This window comes from Lipophrys pholis, assembly GCF_963383615.2.
Source record: "Lipophrys pholis genome assembly, chromosome: 2".
In the NCBI taxonomy this organism is placed as follows: Eukaryota; Metazoa; Chordata; class Actinopteri; order Blenniiformes; family Blenniidae; genus Lipophrys; species Lipophrys pholis.
Window position 1 is genome coordinate 23706426 of NC_137636.1, and position 21085 is coordinate 23727510.

The window sequence follows — 21085 nt, forward strand, 5'->3', positions numbered from 1 at the left end:
AATCTGGGACCTGGGTTGTCAAACATGCAGCCCGAGGGACAAAACAGGCCCACAAAGGACTTCAATCTGGCCAGCTAGATAATCTGCCAAAATATAAAAGTATCATATATATTAACTGCATTATTTTATGTATGAACCTTATGAGAACATGCTGAATGCAGTAGAAATCATGCAGCCTGAGTTTCATTTTCAAGTCAAAGTAAACGTTTGAATATTTGCTGTTCCTTACATGATGCCACATTAGGTGCCATGTCCGGCTCCTAAAAAAATAAATGAAAATGACGGAAAAATAGGTAAACTGTTCCTCTTATATAAATGTCCTGAATTATGCTGCAGACTCCAACAACTGACCATTGTCAGAGAACTGAGACTTGACCATGGTACTATCCTGATAGCAATACTTATTACATTGAACATCTATTTGTTACTCTTTGCATCTGAATGTCCTCCAAAAAACTTCCTAATGTCTTTTGAATATGAACTCACTCACATAACCTGCCTCCTGAAAAAAGACCCCACCGGGATTTGTTTTTCAGTCGTCTCTGTACTTCCATCGTCCACATGTACAGCTCCTCGTTGCAAGTAAAACTTAAACGACACCTCAAGACTCCATTGTTTCTATTCCTATTTATTTAGAAAAAAAAAATAAAAATAAAAATGGCTAAAACGGGGGGAAATAGCTAAAACCACAAGAAACCGGGTGAGAAAAACCTAAAATGACGAGCTTAGAAATGGAGGAAAAACACAAAATGCTCAGAACACCTAAAATGTGAAAATTGTCTGAAAAATGCTTGAAAATTATGTTGAAACTTCTAAAATCAGAAATAAAAAAAAACAGCTAAAAATGTAATGAAATGTTTACTATCCTAAATCGTAATTGAAAGCAAATGTTACAGAAGAGACAGGTTATGTTTTTATATCCAAACTACTATATATGAAATTGTGTTCACCTCTTTTTTAAGATGAAACCTGTTTTGCAGCTCTGGTTGAATGTAATTTTGTGGAAAATGACAAAAGCGGCTCTTTTGGTCACAGAGGTTGCAGAACGCCTGGGCTAGAAGCTAGAGGATTTGAAATTTCAAAATACTCCAAGAGTGGTTGATTTGACTAATTATTTCATTGTGTTTTATCTTCAGGTTTTTGGCACCTTGTACAAACAGTTGCAACATCTCCATTCAGGACAGCGTCTTGACTTTTATTGCTTCTTCCCCGACTTCCCCATGGCTGGAGGCGCTTGTGTTTGCCCTTCCGAGTTTAGGGCTGCGTTCTTTCGTTCGATGCTCATATCTGCCGTCGCTTTGAATGACAGCTGAGCATTCATGAGGCGCCTGTAGCGACACGGATCGTGGATCACATGGGTCACTTGTATAAAAGTACTCGGTGTGGTTCAAAGTCAGCCCGGCTCCTTTGGGTGCCGCAGTAATCTGCACCTCCCCCTCTTTTTTTTTTTGTTCGCTCCTGATCCGCAGGGGTGAGAATTTGTGGCCTGCGCTCCCATTCATCTCAGCCCATCTGCCATCCCGGGGAGAGGAAAAGAAATGCGGGGGGGGATGGGGTGAGGTGCTTCAGGGAAGAAAGGGAAAAGCCTGGACAGAAAGGACTCAGGAGGCATGAGCGAGTGGAGAGGGAAATATAAAACCATGTTGCCAGAGACTAACAGCAACTTAGGTTTTTTTTGTTGTTTTTTTTCCCCCAGGAAATAGTTTTTCTACTTCTGAACTCTGGAAAACACCCAGAGTTTCTTATCTAAACCAACTGTGTTACTGTAAGCCTTGAGGTGTGTGTTTTTATTCCAACACTATCAAGTACTTTATTATGCTAAAGTAGATTTTTCAGGCGTTTGCTCTTCAGTTTTTTAGACGTTTTTCTCACTCCCTACATTAAAACACAAATATTTCCACTTTCTTTTTACATTATACAAATTTCTTTACTACAATCAACATCTACGGATGATAACTTGACTTTTTAAAAAAAGAGTCGAAGCATCACCATTGTGTGGCAGTAACAGTGAGATTCAAAGATAATTTGCACAACTTCATCAAACCCCTTGAAAAGCACATTTTTTATGATGTCACTTTCAAAGTCATAAATAATTCAGTGCTTCAAGAGCGGCACCTAAAGGGAGCAGTCCTATACACTAAAGAAGATGAATAAGTTAAATTAATACCAAGACTTCCTGTTTCCCAAAAAGAAATAGTTCAAAAATGTAACATTGAATACGATTAATTCACTGTCCAGCCAAGTGACTGATGTAAGCTTACTTATAATTTGTGTTTATTGCTGATGATTCAGGTGAAGTATCATGTTACACAAGTTTTTACCAACCAATAAACCAATAACCGACCAACTAACTAACCAACAAATAACACATTTGTGTATTACTTATCGCAAACCTTCAATACATTTCAAAATCAGCACTTTTAACTTTTCTTGAGTAAAGCTTTCACACAGGTATGTTTTACTTTTACCAGTCTTTCTCATATAAGCACATATACTAATTGTCAGGTAAAGAATTTGTGTACTTTGGCTCCATCTCAATGTGAGTAAAGCTGCAGCACAAGTGTCATGCCTCCTGAAAAGTAATGGAAAAAACTGTTAATAATCATTTTCATGTATTTTATATGTCAAGAAACGAGCTACAAAAAGGTCAATCAAGCCCTGTTGAAATCGCTCTGTAAACGGCCCAGGCATTCTCATTGGTTCCTCGGGAAAATGTTTTCATCACAACAAGCAGAATATAGTAACATTTTAAACAATGGGAACGTAAACAATGGATCTACAATGAGTTAATTGCTAAGAACCTAATCTCATGGTCAGAGCACCTCCGTTAGGTTTGTCGATATCAAGTTATGTCTATATGGATTTTCTGGAGCTACTCCAGCTTCCTCCAATAATCCAAAGACGTGTTTTAAATAGTGACTCAGAATTGTGTGTCTGATTGTCTTTCTGTGATCTTTCCCAATCTGTGCCCATTGTGGGCTGGGATTGGCTCCAGTTCCCTGTAATCCCAATTAAGATTAAGAAAGTACAAAAGGTAAATATATTCACTGTATAAATCAGTCTTTTTGGTTTTAATTCAAGATCAAAGAAAAGCATTGGATTAAACTTACATACTTTCATTGATGTGCAGGCCAGAAACAAATATATTCAAGTGCCTCCCTATCTGGTATGAAACAAATCCTCCACACATTCACACAGCACTCTCACACTTAACTAACGTTATAAATGTAATGCAGCAGATGAAGGAAAAACAATATAACAGTTAGAAATGTGCTGAAATGTATTTAAAGTAAAAGTTGTGAGACAATCTTGAAGCACCATTATCCATCAAGGAGTCGTAGGTTCATGCAGCTGAGGCCAAGCTCCCTTTGCAGAAGACTACAGATGAAAAATACATCTGATTTCATACAGGAAGGCAGCGAACGGTTATCTTCCCAAAAGAAATGTGCTGAACTGGTGAGTTTGCATCCATGTCTGATTGGAACATGTTCTATTCAGGGGTTGTAGTTGAATCTGAACCAGATCTGCTGAGAGGAAGACATCTTGTTTAGATGAGACACAAGAGGAATGTTTCTGAAAATCTTTTAAGGCGGCTTTTTGATGAGAGAGGAAAGAGGCTTTGTTACTACTTTCTCGATCTCTCTGCCTTAACTTTTTTGCCGGTCATGCTGAAATCCCAAGACTACTACAGTGTTTTTGGAGTTAAATATACTGTGCAGGAATTTCTGGTTTACTTAAAAGTTAGGGGTCCTGCGACAGGGTAACAATAAAAGAGTCAACTATGACAAGAAGGAAAAAAATAACCCTCAACTTGAGTAAATTTAGAGAATTTTAAGATATATTACCGAAAGAACTGGGACATTGTTAAATAGTATTCACAGTATATAGAGGTTTTCTACTGCTTCAGAAGCCCCAAAAGTACTTTACAATCTGAGTGTAATTCACACACAAACACACACTCATATACTAACGATGGCAGCTGAACAAGCTCAGTCCATCCATTGGGAACAATGTGGGGTTCAGTGTCTTTCTCTAGGACATTTTGAAGGATAGTAAATAGGGCTTCAAACCTGTTGTTGAAGGCAAGCGGGAGGTATTTCTTTGTGAAGTGAGCCAAACTCATTGTGTGTGACAGAGAAACTGCTTGGTTATCATCGACAGACTGAGAGAACCTCCCAGGTGGCTGTAGGTCATATTTGTTCTCATCCATCCATCCTGGACTTTACCTGGACTTGTTATAGCAGAGATAATTTAAATACTCTCCAATGAACAATTTAGCATCAGTGATTAAACCAACTAGTATGTCTCTGGATTGTAGAAGGAATCAGGAGCACCCAGAGAACCGGTCAGAGGGAACATACTGAGGGCCACATACAGCTCAATTTCATCTTGAGTGGGCTGAACAGGTAAAAATAGTGCCATATTAACCTTTAAATTTCAACTTTAAGCTTTTCTTTGTTGTGGCTCAGAGTATATGTGATGGGAATGCCGATATTTTTGCCAAACCAAACACTTATGACTGAAAATTGCTCCAATCTCAACATTAGACAAATTTTAATGAAACCTTCTGGTGCAAAATACGGTGAAATGTTAAAAAAAACAAAAGGCAAAACTGAAAGGACTGACAGCATGGCTTTGAGGCGAATGCTAGTTTGCTGTCTTTCATAGCAGCATCACTGATATCTCACCTCGGGTCTCAATGTTGTGTTGTTACTTTTAGATTGACCATTTTCTTTGGAATCAAACATCAAGTCAGTATTTTGTTGGTCACTTCAAATAATGTGTGTGAGTTCATATTCGTCAAGTTTGGAATGCTGCGGCAGATAGCTCTGCATCTTGAATGGACGTAACAACACAGTATCCAAGTATTTAGATTTTTCTGTAATCTTCCCTATTACACTCAATTTGGCCCATTTAACTGAACAACAGCTGGTGCATGTTTTAGAGGCGTTCCCAGCTCCGTGCACACGGACTGTAGTCACATTTATCCGTCTGCCCAGTGACATTTGAAAAGTTGCTCAAAAAGAAAAAAAAGAAAAAGTTGCTCAGCAAGACGAAAGGTCAGAGGCAAAAGGAAATGTGGAGCACAGAGAGAGAGAGAGGTGGAATAAAAAGGGAATTTTTCCATACATGCAGCCAGGTTTTGCAACAAATTAGTTAGTGAGTTAGTGAGTTAGCTTCCTGTAATAAAAACAAAGCATAGTTTGGTGCTCTATGCTCACTGTTAAATATATAGACAAAGAACCACAAAGCCATTCATCTAGATAAGATTAGGCTTTGTCCTACTCCTTTTCGGATATGGTTGGCCATTATTTATTTAATTACAATTTTTTGGCTTTGCTGTGCTCTGTTATGTTTATTTGTTCTATGTGTTTTTCTTGAAGTTAGTTTTTTTTTTTTTTTTTTTAATATCCCTTGTCCTGTTCGGCAGATGTTTCTTGAAGTTTGTTATTGTTGTTTTGAATAATCTCATTTGTGCTCACATGTCCGAAATAAACCTTTCAATCAAACACCGCAGTACCACCTGTCGCCATGGGGGGCAGTGTTTGGATCAGAAGCGAATAGAATAAATGGTGAAAGTTTTAGAGCTGCAGGTGTGTGAGAAACCTCCAATACTATTCACCACATTAATTGGCCTCAGATAAATGCAGAGTCATTTACATCATTTTAAACACAATCTACATTTTTGTTTCACTCATAAATGAAGCTTTGGGTCAGATATTTAATCTGATTAAACCACTTGGTTGTCAAGAAAAATCTGGTGATTCAGGAATATATCAATCAACAGAATATTTGATTTAGTTGTGTAACTTAAACAACAAATTTCAGTTCAGTTGTTTGGATGAAAATGGAAGAGCTCCCCACTCTGTCTTTCCGTCACTCCATTCAGTTCAATTTAGTTCCACTCAATTCAAACTGATCCTTGGTCCCAGGATCACCACACCTATTGGCATTAAAACATGTGAATACAATGGTTTTAGTTGGATCATTTTGCTGTATTTTGGGATGATAGGCCCAAAATACAGCAAAATGATCCAACTAAATGTTTTCACAGGCGTCAGATGGCATGAGCAACCTCAGGTTGAACTGCTGTTCCCCCCAGTGAGCCCCCCCCCCCCTCCTGCATATAATGTTTGCTCTGGTCACTCAGCCCTGCCTCGCTTTAGTTTTCTGCCTCAGGCCGAACACAGCTGTGGGAGCTGGGCGGACATCGACAAGAGTGGCCAGGTAATTCTCACAAACAAGTCCTTCGCTGGAAGCCGCTGGTACTTTCATCCGTCAGGAGTGTGACAGGTGAAAGGCCTGCAGCGAGGCCTGCAGCTCTACAACCTTCACTTGCAACACGATCCTGTAAGTGTCAAAAACATTTCTGGTTTAGGATGTCATTGTGATGAGAGACTGCTCTGAGAGGTCTATGAAATCATAATTGTTGTGTTTGTTGAAACCACTTGGACACCAAAAGAAATGCTTTCTGACAGAGGGGATTGTTAAAGCTCCATGCCCGCTTTAGTCTAGACCACACTCTGGAGAAGTCACCAATCGATCACTGAGGGTCAGACAAGCGCGCACACTTTCACACCGCCAGGCAGGCTACGGCCACACATTAACATAACCGATCACACAAAGAAACGTAGCCCCATTTTTAAGTGAAAATGGAAAGTTTTTGTTGTTTTGGGTGTCCGTTTACACAACGACACTAATGGACAATGACAACGTAATAATCTGAAAACAGCTTCCAAGGTGGAACGCTCCGACTCCTTGTAAGTGGGGGAAAACGCTACTTTTCTGAAATGCTGCGACTGCGCATGCACACTCGGGCTATAGGAAATGAACAACAATGGCGGCCTCGAGAGTGTTATGACTCCCAGGCCCTCTCCACACGACAGCGTCTATCATCCACACGGTGCAACGTTTTAGGATCCCGAAAAACGGGTTCCAAAGTGGAAAAATCTGAAAATAAATGCCGCAGCTCTCTGCGCCCTTTCCGCAATGTCACTTAACAACAACAACAATGACAGACTGCCTGCTCCAGATCACGCCGCAGAAAGCAACTGATGCTATTTCCTTTAACAGGGCCAGATGTCGGATTTGTCGATTTCTTTGTTTTTTGCATGCTCCATGTCTTCTTCTCCGTTTTTGGTGTATTTCTGTGGCAGTAGGCCTGGCATATGTACTATGTCATTTTAAGGAGATTTCATGGTGTCACGTGGACGGAAATGTTTCCCGTCCACACGGGAAATTTTACAAGAACGACTCGCGTGGACTAACTCCCAGTTCATATTCTCCTGGGACTTTGTAGTTTAAAAGCTGACAGTCATTATGGTAACAGTCCAACTTGGTCACTGTGTCCATACGAATGTCAGTGTACTCCCATTGTTAGTGTTTATAGTGTTTTCTTCCAACAACCAACCAACAGCGCCAACTCGTGCCCTGGCATGCTAATTTACATGGTTTTTAGGGTCTCTGCCGTTTCCCTGTAAATGGACATTATTTTAACTTTTCGAAAGCGTTAACACCAAAACAATGAGTTTTCACTTGAAATACTGACGTGTAAGCAAATCCTTAGACTTTTAGACTGACAGTGTCAACCAAAGGTGGTTCGGGTGGCAACAGGTGATCAGAAACACACTTCTATCCACAATGTCAGCATCGCTTCATAAACAGTTATCCTTTTTTAGTTGTCCAGCTGTGAGTTAAATTCTGCACTTTATAGGTTTGTACAAACTTTCAGATTTTTCTAAATTCCTAAACTTCAATGGGAGGGAATTGAACAGCCAATATGAAATTGGCAAATGACCTTTCTTCTCCACAGCATGAACCAATAAAATTGATCCACATCCCTCCAACATTTTATCCATTTCAAAATGTTGAAATGTCACTTTATGAGGCAGTCAGCCATTAAAAGTCCAGATGACAAAAACAATAGCATCAAACAGTAAAAACTTTCACCACACACACACACACACACACACACACACACACACACACACACACACACACACACACACACACACACACACACACACACACACACACACACACACACACACACACACACACACACACACACACACACACATTTGATACTCCATCACATTAACTCAACACAAGATCTTGTCAGCAGTGAAGCTTTGGTTAAAAAGAGTCAAACTAACTTGTAAGACTTTACATACATTAGTAGTGCAGAATGTCTTTCCAAGTCTAGTTTGTCCAGCAGCATCGAAGAACTGCTTTTTGTCCTTTTGCATTCGGACCGGATCCAGATCCAGGACAGGTACCCTTGGTTGTAATTTACTTGACAAATAACATTTGTTTGCTGCCAGTAAGAGCAAATACTAGAGTTTACGTCCAGCCTCAGTATCGACTTCCTCGTCCTCCTTTGTCATCGATCAGCATCAGGTGATGTATAGCGGAGCTGAAGGCCTCCATTACTAAAGAGTCTTGATGTAGTCGAGTCTCCAGACATTATGAGTGGACACTACGAGCATGCTGAAAGGCTCTGGTCCAATACTGCCTGACTAAAACTGTGAGTACAGGTACAATCAAGGGTAACCCCCATCCCCTCATTATCAGCTTTTACCTACGCTCCTCATGTCTGCCAGTTGTTCTCTTCCCTTATTTCACACATTTATTTCCATCCTTTACTCATCCTTCCATCATTACTTCTCATTATCTACCACATGCCTCACTTCATCCATATCTCATTGCGTCCATCCAGCTATATTTATATTTCATTGCATTGAGTCATCCTCATTCTATCAAGTCCATCCAGTATATCCTTTCATCACATTTCATTCCTCAACCTTTGTTTCCTTCTTTCACCCTCATCCATCACTTAGTCTTCCATGTTTTATACTTTCATTCATATGCCTCCTCAATTGTCCCTCATTGCAAGTGTTTCTCATTCCGAGTGCCTAATTTCATTCATTCATCCCAATCTTTCACCCGCTATCCTTCCATTCATTGTTTCATCCTCAACCCTGATCTCAACCATTCATCCTCATCCCTTACCATCATTCATCTTTTCATCCCCGTGTCTTAATTAAAGCTTTTATCTTTATCTGTCATCTACATCTTTCATTTCATCCATTCATGGTCAGGCCCCAACACAATATTTGTTCTATTTATCCTCAACCCTCCTGTACAACCACTTATGTCATCCATTCATCCACATCCCTCATCCTTTCATCATCATCATCATCATCAACGTCCGATCCCTCACCCACCACTGACTGCTTTATTTCTTCAGTCTCTTCTCTCACTTACTACAACCCACTTTCATGCATTCATCTGAATGTATTCATCCACACCCCTAACCTACACTCATTCTCATCCCTTATCTATTCTCTATTTTGTCTTAAATCAATCCATTATCCCTTCACCTTCACCTTCACTCGTCTCCATTATTCAAACATTGCACTCATTACAGCATGTCATGCAGCTGATGTTATTTGCTTGTGAAAGTTCTTGGGTTGCGCCACTCACTGCTCATATTCCTTTTAAAGGCATAAACTGTGACGAGGACACATGTAATTGCTTTGAGGGGGTGAAGGCCGATCACTTTAAGAAGCACCGCCACTGTAAGCCAATGCCGTGGGAACACAGCAAACACAAAAAGTACTATGTGACCAACTAACTGCTTCATAGCTCCTGAAACAAGCATAAACCCTTCGACATAATGCAGAAATATTTGCTTGCTATTATTTTCTGAGCCCCTTTCAAGCTTTAAAAGTGTATTTCATAATTGACTGGCTTACACAACCCCGTACTAAACTACATCACACTTTCTTTCATTCCTCATTAGCGTCATGACGAATTGCTGCTCTGAACTTCAATTCCACTGCAATGTTTTTATGAAGGATTTTCCTCCACAACATCTTTCACTCCATGAATCTCGTCTGTCCCTGCACCAGCCCCCTCAACCAAGTTATTAAGAGTTTTATTGCTTCGGTAATTTATTGGTTGGAAGTCTATTTCTGGTGTCGAGGCTCAGACTCTGACTTCTTTCTCTGCCTGGAGACAAAAACTACACGTCTGTGGCGAAAATCTGCATAACGAAAGCTGAGTCTGGAAGACGATAAACAAGTCGGACGGATGCTATTATGCGCATCTGGTTTGTTTTTATGTGGCAGACAGACCGACGAGACTCTCTATTGATCCCGGGGTGAATTCAAATCGTCAGCTCCTCTTACAATAAGATTAAATGGATGCACTGCAAATATATAGCATATATCAATAACATAGTCTATATGTATCAAAAGTGAAAACGTTGGCATCGTGGATACAAGAGGCTATAAAAGGGAGATGGGTGGACAAGAGTCCTTGTGACTGTAAGAGGAGTTCAACCATACAGGAAAGACTCAAAGTCATCTGCTTTAAAGGAACCAGTTGATATGTTTTGGGAATTCGACTAGGATGCCCCCTGCTTGCCTAATGAAGAAGGAGACTACCAAAGTTGGACAAACAGATTAAAGCAACGTTTACACGTTTTTTTCAAGTGAAAATGCAAAACTTTATTTGCGATTACAAAAAAAGATCCCCGAAACCATTGAAAATGCAACTTTTTGAAAATGCTCAGACTCTGTCTCCGTGGAAATCGGGGAAAAAAACTAACGTTTCTGAAGCATTGCTACTGCCCATGTGCACCACAGCTGTATTCAATAGTTCTTCTGCACATGTGTGGGTGGGTGGACAATAACAATGAAGTGGCATGACACCCAGTCCAAATTCACGCGTGTACTGGCCCTTGTTAGTGTGTATATTGTTCTTTGTGTGCATGTGTTTGTGGTTTAATAACAAAACAAACACAATAGCATCAACTTCTGTCCTGCCATGCAAACCACATTGTATTCAGCGTTTGTGCTGTTGCTGTGTAAACTGGAATTGTTTTCAACATGTTGCAGTGTAAACACGAAACATTTCTGAAAGGAAAACCTACGTCTTCACCGGAAACTATATCGCGTAAACTTGGTCTAAATTTATTATTTTCGTCATCGTCATCGTCATCGTAAACAACAAGAATAACAACAACACATTTTATTTATAACGCAATTTTTAAAGACCCAAATTTAAATCTTGGGTCTCCCGGCAGCTTGGCGTCTTACCAAAAGAACGAGGAATTTACAGAGGACAGAAAGGTCTGTTGCAGTGTGGAGGAGAAATAAGCTCAAAGGTGGATGGATGGATAATAACACCATTCATCCATCCATCTTCTATACGACTTATCCTGTTCAGGGTTGCTACTATGGGTGAGGGCAGGATACATCCTGCACAGGTCTACAGTCCATCGCAGGACAAAAACGGAGAGACATACAACCACATACACTCACACCTGGGGGCAATTTAGGGTCACAGGTTAACATGCATGTCTTTGGATTGTGGGAGGAAACTCACACACACGGGGAGAACATGCAAACTCCACACAGAAAGACCCGACTGGTTTTTGAACTTATGAGCTTCTTGCTATGAGGTGAGAGCGTGTGTGTGTGTGTGTGTGCGTGTGTGTGTGCGTGTGTGTGTGTGTGTGTGTGTGTGTGTGTGTGTGTGTGTGTGTGTGTGTGTGTGTGTGTGTGTGTGTGTGTGTGTGTGTGTGTCTTCCTTGAAAGTTGAATGGTACTGTAAGGAAAAGATTAACTGTGTAGCTCATTCATTGGGTAATTTAGCCAATGCTGCAGAGATATTGATGCCCTGGAGAAGGGTATTAACCTGCTTTCAAACCTTTTCTCCTCTGACGTGGAAAGAGGACACCAGAACACTTTCTTTTTAATACACAGACTGAGATCAGACTGAGGTTCATGATTAATGCTGTCGACCTCTCTGTAGATCTCCATGATGAGACTCACACCTGACTTGACAGGAACTGGTCTGTACAAGGCCGGGCACACTGTGTTTACTGGGGAGTGAAATTTCCAGTGATAAAAGGATCTTACTGCAGATTCAGTTGTGCAGCATGGCTGATGGGGTAAAATTGGTCATTCGCGTGATCCTTTAAATCAAATAGCTGGCTCACACCTCACACTTCCTGCACTGAGGACAGAACTTATCTGCCATGTTTCTCTGACCACCCCCTCCTCCCACCCCCCCCACCCCTCTCATTTCTCTTATCATTCAGGAGTCACAGCCCATCCACAGAGGCCAAAAGCTCTAACAGAGAATGTGCAAACGCTGCCATTGAGGTTCCTGATAAGTCACTGGGCTGTTTCAAAGTCAGAAGAGATGAAAGTATAATGAGGTGAGAGGCTTCTGAGACTCATCATGTGGAGTTTGTTGGTTATGAGAACACAATTGGAGGAAAAAAAGTCCCTTAATGATTAGTCATTAACCGTTTAACTCGTCTATAGCAGTGATTTCCACCCGAGGGGATCACGGAGCCCTCTTGATTTTAGGGGTATCATATTTTTTATGTCATAGAAATAGGTGAGTCAACATAAAATAATAACAATAACAATAATAACAATAACAATAATAATAATAATAATAATAATAATAATAATAATAATAATAATAATAATAATAATAATAATACATTTTATTTGCAAACCACTTTACATTTACGTTTACATTTAGGTGTTGTAGAGGCTTTCCTACGTTTACAATAATATCAATTTGGTGCATCAAGAAAAAGGTTGGGCATCACCTGTCTAAAGCACCATAATTGCCTCCAATTTCAAAAAAAGTTGGGATATGTTGAATATAAATGAAAACAATTCATAAATCTGTTATAACTGACTGAATACCAACACCATATGAAATGTTGACACCAACATTTTTATGACCATTTTAATGAAAAAGATGAGTAAATAAGTGTTTGATGGAAGTAAAATAGCTCAAAAAGGTGGAAGAAAACCATATTTCCTATTGTGTAGCTTTCTTTTTCTCTTTTAACGGTCTGTAAATGCATAGGAGGTGAGAAAAAAAAGCAAAGGACTTTAAGGAGAAAAATGGTGTCCCATTGCTGTCTTTACAATTCCTGAGCCTTGGATTTGTTTTGTTTCTTGATGCACAATATGTTTTCTATTGATGAAAGGTGTAAACTGCAGTTCAGCACCCAGACTATTTGCTGGGATGCCATGGTGTTGATGCAGTATGTGATGTAACCTTGTCTTGATGAAATATGCAAGGCCTGCTTTGAAACAAACATTGTCAGCATTAAACCTTCTATTTACTTTCCAGCTTTGAAGGGGCCATTACAGATGTGTAAGAAGCTGTGGCCATTAGCTCGAATGCAGATCCTAGAACCTGGACGAGCTCTTTCCCGCTGGAGACCTGATCCACCGTCCAAGGACGGTGGTCTCCAGGTTGTGATTGGTAGATTGGGGTATAAATCCCAATTGACCACCAATTCCCACGAAGGTTGAAACAGGAAGTGCATCGATTTGTAAAAGTTATGCCAAGTCAAACATATGGATCGCAAACTGCTGTGGAAACCCTTGAAGTAAGCCATTACAGAAAATTTGTAATCCTTGAAAAGGTAGTAATAGTTTATTTGAAATTAAAAATATATAACTTGCACATTACTTTTATTATGAGCTATTAAAGGTCCCGTATTATGCTAAATTGATTTTATAATGGTTTTCTCACAGTAATATGTGTCCCCATGGCCTGTGTATGAGGGCCCAGAAGTCAAGAAAGTCTGTCATCATTTAACAAATGTGAGATTTTCCCTTCATGATGTAATCTGGAGAAATAACCTACACAGAAACAACCCTTTCTCAGTAGAGTTCACCAGAGGGAATTTTAGACTGGCTGAAAATCAGGACCATGTCTGGATTTGGGGAAATACACTTTGAATACACTGCTGTTGGACCTCTGACACCTTTGTGGATTTGTTAAAAAAACAAACAGAACAACAACAAATAAATTTATGATATGGGACCTTTAATGAGGATTTGTTAATATTAATAGAATATAGTGTTGTGGAGCAGCCAACTCTGTGCAAGTCAGTTTAATGACTTATTTTAATGCTCTTAATGACTTATTCATCCATTAGGATCATGAAGGAGTTTAAAGATAGATACCAGGTCTAGAGTGCGAGCCATCCATACATCCATCTGCTGCACTGCTTCATGATAGGGAGACATGCGACATGCAAACTACACTATGAACCCTCATTGGAAATGGTGACGATGAAAATAGTTCCTGTTTCCAAAGAGCATCTTCCTGGAGGCTGTTTGACTAAATGTGCCTCTCATCCAGCTATTTTTCAGCTTGTTTGCACTGGTTTTAGTTTTGTTTGCTGTGGACTCTTTCTGGTGTGTTTATGCTATAATAGAATGGACATTATCACTGGGGAAAAACAATGAGCGTTTACGGCAGCTCTCAGCTGGCAGAGCAAATTGGATAGAGTAAATACACTTAATAAAATATGATGATCAGTGTGTTTTGGCTGCTCCCTTCAGGAGTTACCACAGTAAATCATGTGATCTGCATATTTGATTTGACACCAAGGTTTACACTAAATCCCCTTCCTAATTCAACATGAGGGGTCCTGGGGTTTGGGTGTCTTGCTTAGGTACCCACAGTCATGACCTGTTGATAAGAGGATTTGATTCGGCCAGCTTTCGATTGCAAACTCTGTTTCATAGAATTTATGTAAGAATAAATATACAGTATAGTGTCAATAACAATAAGAAGGTTGACAGTTATTGCACTTATATGATAATTTATCTGTTTGAAGTTAGAAACTCATTAGAAATACAGAAACTATTTTCTTTCCATGCATAGATGTATGTATGTAACTTTATGATTCGAGAACAAAACAGTTTAGTGATGAAGAAACATTTATTTAGGGTGATATGAAAATTCCATATTGAAGACAGATGATGGACTTAAGCAGATTTATATTTCCCAGCATGCCTTCTTCCATCTTATTTTCAAGGGAAGAAGAACTAATATTTAAGTGAATGATTTTGGTAAAGGTATGATAGAACATTCAAATGTGATTGGTAGGACTGCCATTTTTGTTTTTCAAAAGAGTTTGCACATCATCGTCGAATGTGAAACCGAAATTTGATTATTGAACTTCTTATCATGAAAACTTCTGTGGACGAGTTGAGCAACGACTCAATTAATTTACATGTAAAAATGTTTTTTAAATCGTCTCGTTTCAACTTATGTGTTGTAAATAGATAAAACAACCTACTGCTCCTCCTGCATATGCATTGCTTTATCATTATAATGCTGATGCTGAAAATTGTAATTCAAGATTTTCACCCGAGAAGCACAAAGTTAAAAAGCAAAACATTTCTTTGTTCTCCAGCCTGATTTGATTTATATCTTTCTAACATGTTACAAGAACCAAGAATAAGACTTCACAGGTCGTCCAGTGTCAGTTTTAAGTTGATATAACCTCCAAGCACAGCATCCCTTCATCAGCCACAAGAAAAACCTCACCCAGTCACAACAGAACCCACCATATTCATCCAGCAGAGCCTTTTTTTTTTCTTTTTTTTTTTACAGGCTCCTCAACCTTTTCTAGAAGTGCACTGTAAAGATATAGAAAAAACAGCCAGCTGGAGGCAGAAATGCTCCGTCTTCTTACCTGCTGCCCTCACATCCTGCACAGCAGCTGAAGGTAGGACGGCTGCCGGTCTGCGCTGGGGAAACGAGGTGAGGAGTCGGCGGCGGATGGCAGGTTAATGGAGAGGCAGGATGGAGGGAGGGCGACTCAGATGATGGGGCCAGATGGATGGAAAGCGGGGGGAAAGAGTCACTGGTGGCTGCTGCATCTTCTCTCTGCATACTGAGCCCCACAAACAGGGCAGAGCAGAGAGCTGCACACACCCCTACTCCACTCTCACACTCTCACGCTCATTGTGCGGCTGCTGCATGTGTGTCTGTGTGTGTGTGTGGAAGATGCAGCAAGTGTGTGTGGCAACATGTTGGTTTAACTGCCAACAGAGGGTGTGGAAGACCTGTCACTCCATGAAAACCTGTGGGCTTTATAGCCTGGGTAACTCTCATTTCCTAGAAACAATCATTAACTACACACATTTTATAATTACTGTATGTATGCACGGCAGACAGCATTAAAACAGCCCACATTAAAGCCTGATTTAGACAAGAAAGATGATCTGAATAAGGCATTGTTTTGCTATTTCATTCAGATATAGCCAAAATGTAGTTATTTGGTTCTTTTTGTAATCAAACCATGCTTGTATATATTCAGAGTAAAGTAACATCTATGCACCTTTTTGCTGTCCTTCATTGTATACACCCATTGAATGTCCTGTGTGTAAGAATATGATCCACTTATGCAGATGATGGTTTAGTAAATGTTAGTGGAGGGACTCTTACTTACAGAAGCTCTGTTTAGTTCAAAAGGGAGCATTTTTTGAATCTTATGGGTGTACCTGTGCACAATAATATTTACTGTGACTGACGTGCGCAAAGTTGATTTGGTTTTTGTGAAGAGTGACGATATCAAAGCTAAACCTGAGTTGCTTTTATTTCAGTCTTCATTTTAAGTGTATACAGCTTTCTTGCCGATATCTGGAGCAAAAAAAAAGAAAAGTTCTTCCGAGAACAGTTTGAATCCTGTACTGTAGTGTCTGTTTCACTGTGGTTATAGAATCAAACAATGGTTTCCAACCTGAGGTCCAGGATCCTGTGATGGGCTGGTCCAAGGTTGTCACAAATAGATCCTCTCGTGTAGACCTTGGGAACTGCTGATTGCTTTTCTCACCTTCCTGCTGGATCTCTGACAGTGGAAATGAAAGTTGGTGGTCTGAGCCTCTTATCCTAATTACAAATCCCTCCCCCCTAACCAGAACCAGGGTTTGAATCCCTCCCCACAATCTGTCCTATGCTTTTCTCTCTGTCTATCCTCTAACCCCAAACTGGAACAACGGGAGGTCTCCACCTCTTGAGTGTGGTTCTGCAGGTTTCTTCCTGTAAAAGGGGAGTTTTCATTTCCACCGTCTCCTCTGTTTGCACATGTGGAATTGTTGATTTTGGAAATTATGTTTGTTTGGCACTATGTAAACTCAATTGATTTGAATTGTATCTGGAAGCATCCAGCATTAGTATGTTGGTGGGAAGGAGCTTTACTGTCATCTTTGGAGAGGTGGTCCACAGTCTCTCCATTAGTAGGGAGTAGTCAGTGATCAGTGCAGACTTGAGTGTGCTACATGGGGTGTAAAGTTCTACTTTGAGAGTCTGGCTCCTCTGTGTCGACGCCACAATTTGGAAACTGAAGCAGGAAAAGTCGACAAGTGGGAAAACACAAGGTGAGCATTTGAAGTGTTGACATACTGTATTATCTACAAATATCAGGTGCAAAGAGAAAGTACAAGTTAAATTTGACTCTTGCATTGGCCAAACTGGCCTCGATGTGCGCTTCAGAGTGAATGAATGGCCGCGGTAGTAAAGAGAGTACTCAGAGATTGGCTCGGACTAAAATGTGCTGCAAGAGATTTAAGTGACATCAAATACACAATTTCCGATCCTGTTATAAGGTCAAAATATTATACAGGATCATATTTTTTGTTCTCAATTCTTCAAGCCTCACTCTTTTTTTTTATTTCAGATATTAGCTGCAATTATTTTGTATTTTATTTCCCCACATGGTAATATGATAACAAATTCACCTGGTAATGCATTTTTCCCCCCCTGGAAAGTAATTCAATCATAGTGGAACAATAAAATATATCACTCCAATTTTTCTGCGGACAGATCATAACTTTTTCAGTTAGTTCCATTTATTTTGGTATGAGACAACGACATGTTGATGTTGCCAAGGCGAGTGCTTGATTTTATAAATTGTTAAATCTGAGGAATGTGGTGTAAACATTAATTTCCGCATTCTAAAAAAGATCAAGGAACTAAAAAGAAATGTTAACACTATGAAAATTTGTTTTTTATGATGGGTTATAATCGATTTTAATACTAATTTCATCACTAAAATACACAAATTTTGGCCTTGGTTTGGCCGGATTGGGGTCTTTGGCAGACCAGTTTTGGCCCATGGGCCTTATGTTTGACACCCCTGTGATAATGTCACCATATCTACTACAGGTTTGAGTTCAGTATAAGGTTTAATTAGATTAATGCTCAAATGTGTATTTAAATATGTGTTTTGACCTTATCTTATGTTTCACTCCTTGCAAATCAATTGGGTGATCAAACCGCGGTGGTGTCGGTGTATCGTTCCTCTGTGGCTTTAAGTTACACTGTGATATAGAAGCTATTAAAACACCCAGCTCCTCTGGGTTATGTGTTCTGTTCATTCCCATCAACAGATTGTAGATTTTATTTTTGATTCAGTCCCGCGGACGCCAGAATTACCTCCTCAATCAACAACTGTCCACCAATCTGTGTCTGGAAACAGCTCCTCCTTTCCCTCATTTCGAAATAGCTTGAAGCTTACTAAAATAAAGTTGTGGCAAGAGAATTAAGTGTTCTGTTTAAATTAAGTTCGTATGCTCTGCACATTCCTGAATTAATTTGTTTGAGCCTACTGACTCACACGTCAGCCTCGAGAGTTAGAAACAGAAAAATGTACACATTGTACCGGAAAACCACTTAATTTAATTATTCATTTTTATTCATTCAGTTACCACACACTTATCTTAGCAATAAAACAACAGCAAATACCTTGTGGGAAAACCGAGTTTGGCAAAAAGGATAGTTTTAGTGAAAGAAACCACTGTTTTGAAGGGAGTGTATGTAGATTTGATCGTGTTAGTAAGGGTTTAATACATAACACTAAAATCTGAGTTACTAATGTTGAAGTGAAAGATGCTTACCTTTTTCTTTTGAAAGTTTATCTTTTTCAGTTTCATTAAAAAAAAGATTTTTGTTTAAATGTTGACATTTTTATTATGTACTCCTCATACATATTCATCTGTATGGATCCTAAATCTTTCTTGTATGTGTCTTCTGAACCAAAATGAACTTGACACCACCAATGTAAGTAAAATTATAATATTTAAATCTCTATCAAAGGTGCCACTTTTACATTTACAAAAAAATTTGACACTGTATGCATGATGCTCATGCGTCCTTTCTAAAAGAGTTTCTGCTGGATGCACAAGATTTTAGAGCAACTTGAATTAATGTAATGTTACAGAGTTTGACTGTTGGGCTGATGACAGCTGTGGATTGACATTTACTTTGTAAAAGTTTGTGTGCTTATATGCATCCTTCAAAAAGTAATATTGAAGATGCTTCCATTAAGCAGAATTACTTTTTGCATGCATTGTGCACATACATCCTTCAAGATGTCTGCAAAATGCATGCTTGCAGCAGAAATACTTCCTTAAAAAACTCTGTCTGCTGCAAACAGGCATGGATGCATGTGCCATGCATAAGTGCACACAAACGGTCTCAGGCACAGGGTAAATCTCCATCCCCAGCTCTCATCACTCCACCAGTCCCACTGTATAACATTTAATTTATTCAAGCAGCCCTAAAATCTCGCGGTGTTACCATTCAGACATCTTGCATTTTATTTAGTCTGCTCTTTCTGATTTTTTACCCCCCTTATTAAAGATACAGATTATAATCCCATCTGTCGGTGCACTTCTGCACAGAAACTGTTTATTTTTTTCTTTTGGTTTCGCGATCGCATCCACGCTGGGGTTTTTCTCCGCCTCCCCCCCCCCCCTCCCTTCCTCGCGCTAACGGATGTGAGGTTGGAGGCAGGACCGAGCCTCGCGTGCCAAATCCGCGGAGTTTCGACGGTTCTCTCACGGGGGCTCTCCGGCCGTATTGTGCGTCATCTCCATCGCCGCCGCTTTCTTTTCTTTTTTTCTTTTTTTTAAACCCTGCTGAGGAAACATGGCAACTCCCGCTGCGGTCAACCCCTCCGGTAAGTGTGTGCCGGGTGTGTTGGTGCAGATCGGAGGTTTTGATTAGATTTCCCGTCCCGCTCCTCAGCGGAGCGACGAGCAGAACGAAGCGGGGTTTTGTCTCGACTGTTCCCGGAGAACAGGCCGCCGAAGCCTGGCTCCATCCAGCATCCAACCCCCCCTCCTTTCTCGTCCCTTCCCCCCACCGAGTCCCGACGTTCACACCGCGGCTTGCTACCTGCCGATAACCCTGTCAGCTAAACGGGACAAATGTTGCGTGATTTGTGCGTTTTCTGCGTCTTTGTTGTGGTATTTTTTGTGTCTGTGAAGCTGACGCGGTGCGTTCGCTTCGCCCCGGCCGTTCTCCTTTCCTCACCCCTCGATACAAAAGCTTATTTTGCATACCGCTGCCCTACATCTTGTATTCTGTGTTGGCATTTGTTTACATGTTCTTGTCACGTTATTGTGTTTTTAGTCCTCTCGCCTGTTGATTGCTGATGTCATGGATGATTTTGTATTTTAATAATTATTTTTTTTTTGCATGTTGTGCACCGCTTTTCTAAAACACTGGAAAAAACCAGCCGGTGCAAACAGGGTTTTATTGACAGCGAACGCAACTTGTATAATTCAGGTTCCCTTCAAAATCCGTGAGCAATCTGGCTTCAAGCCACAGTGAAAGTGATCATCCACGCATAAAATCCGAGGAAAACTTCAAGGAGAAAAGACTCTTCTGCTACACGGTAGAAAAATGTGCAAACTACTTTTTTTTTTCTAAGTTACATCTCCATCCTACATAAATTACAACATATTTGAAATGACGTGCAAGGACGCTTCTAAATAATCACAGTCTGAAATATATTATAACTCTTGAATTAGTGGGGCAATCATCTAGTATGTGCAGTAGTTGTGCTGCCTTGTGCATATGTTATTATTGGGATGTCTTTGTGGATCATGAGTGAGTTGGTGTCATGCTGCAAACTGGATTGGTAAAGCGCAACATAGTTGTGTAACATACAGTGACACACATTGGCACTGAAGCATCTGACTTTATCCGTTTGTGTAATATATATGTAAAGCAGGACGTTTCAGATGATACAAGGCCAACATATGGGCCGGAGGCAGGCTGCTGAAGGATCCAATCTGGCCCTTTGAGTTGACTGCAAATGACAAAGGAACTGATATATTTAATTGTTCCATAAAAGTAAGAGTTTTAGTAAGAAGTTTAATACGTAACAACCCTAAAATCTCAGAGATTAATGCGGAAGTGGCAGATTGCTTGCCTTATTCTTCTAGAA

The 21085-nt window shown here is 40.0% G+C and overlaps 2 protein-coding genes across 3 annotated transcripts in view; one reads left to right on the plus strand and one right to left on the minus strand.

Annotated features, from left to right (window-relative positions):
* ctxnd1 (cortexin domain containing 1) overlaps window positions 1–15892 on the minus strand; it is a 28537-nt gene extending 12645 nt beyond the window's left edge. Inside the window, exon 1 of the mRNA XM_080491481.1 lies at window positions 15542–15892. The gene's annotated coding sequence lies outside the window, so the exon portion shown is untranslated. The remainder of the gene's footprint in view (window positions 1–15541) is intronic.
* A 3541-nt stretch (window positions 15893–19433) lies between these two features.
* arnt2 (aryl-hydrocarbon receptor nuclear translocator 2) overlaps window positions 19434–21085 on the plus strand; it is a 74731-nt gene continuing 73079 nt past the window's right edge. The window contains exon 1 of one of the 2 annotated variants that reach the window (XM_080458330.1): window positions 19434–19810. In XM_080458330.1, coding sequence (XP_080314456.1) covers window positions 19780–19810 — 31 coding nt within the window. In that variant the 5' untranslated portion in view covers window positions 19434–19779. The remainder of the gene's footprint in view (window positions 19811–21085) is intronic. The other variant, XM_080458331.1, reaches the window with a different exon arrangement.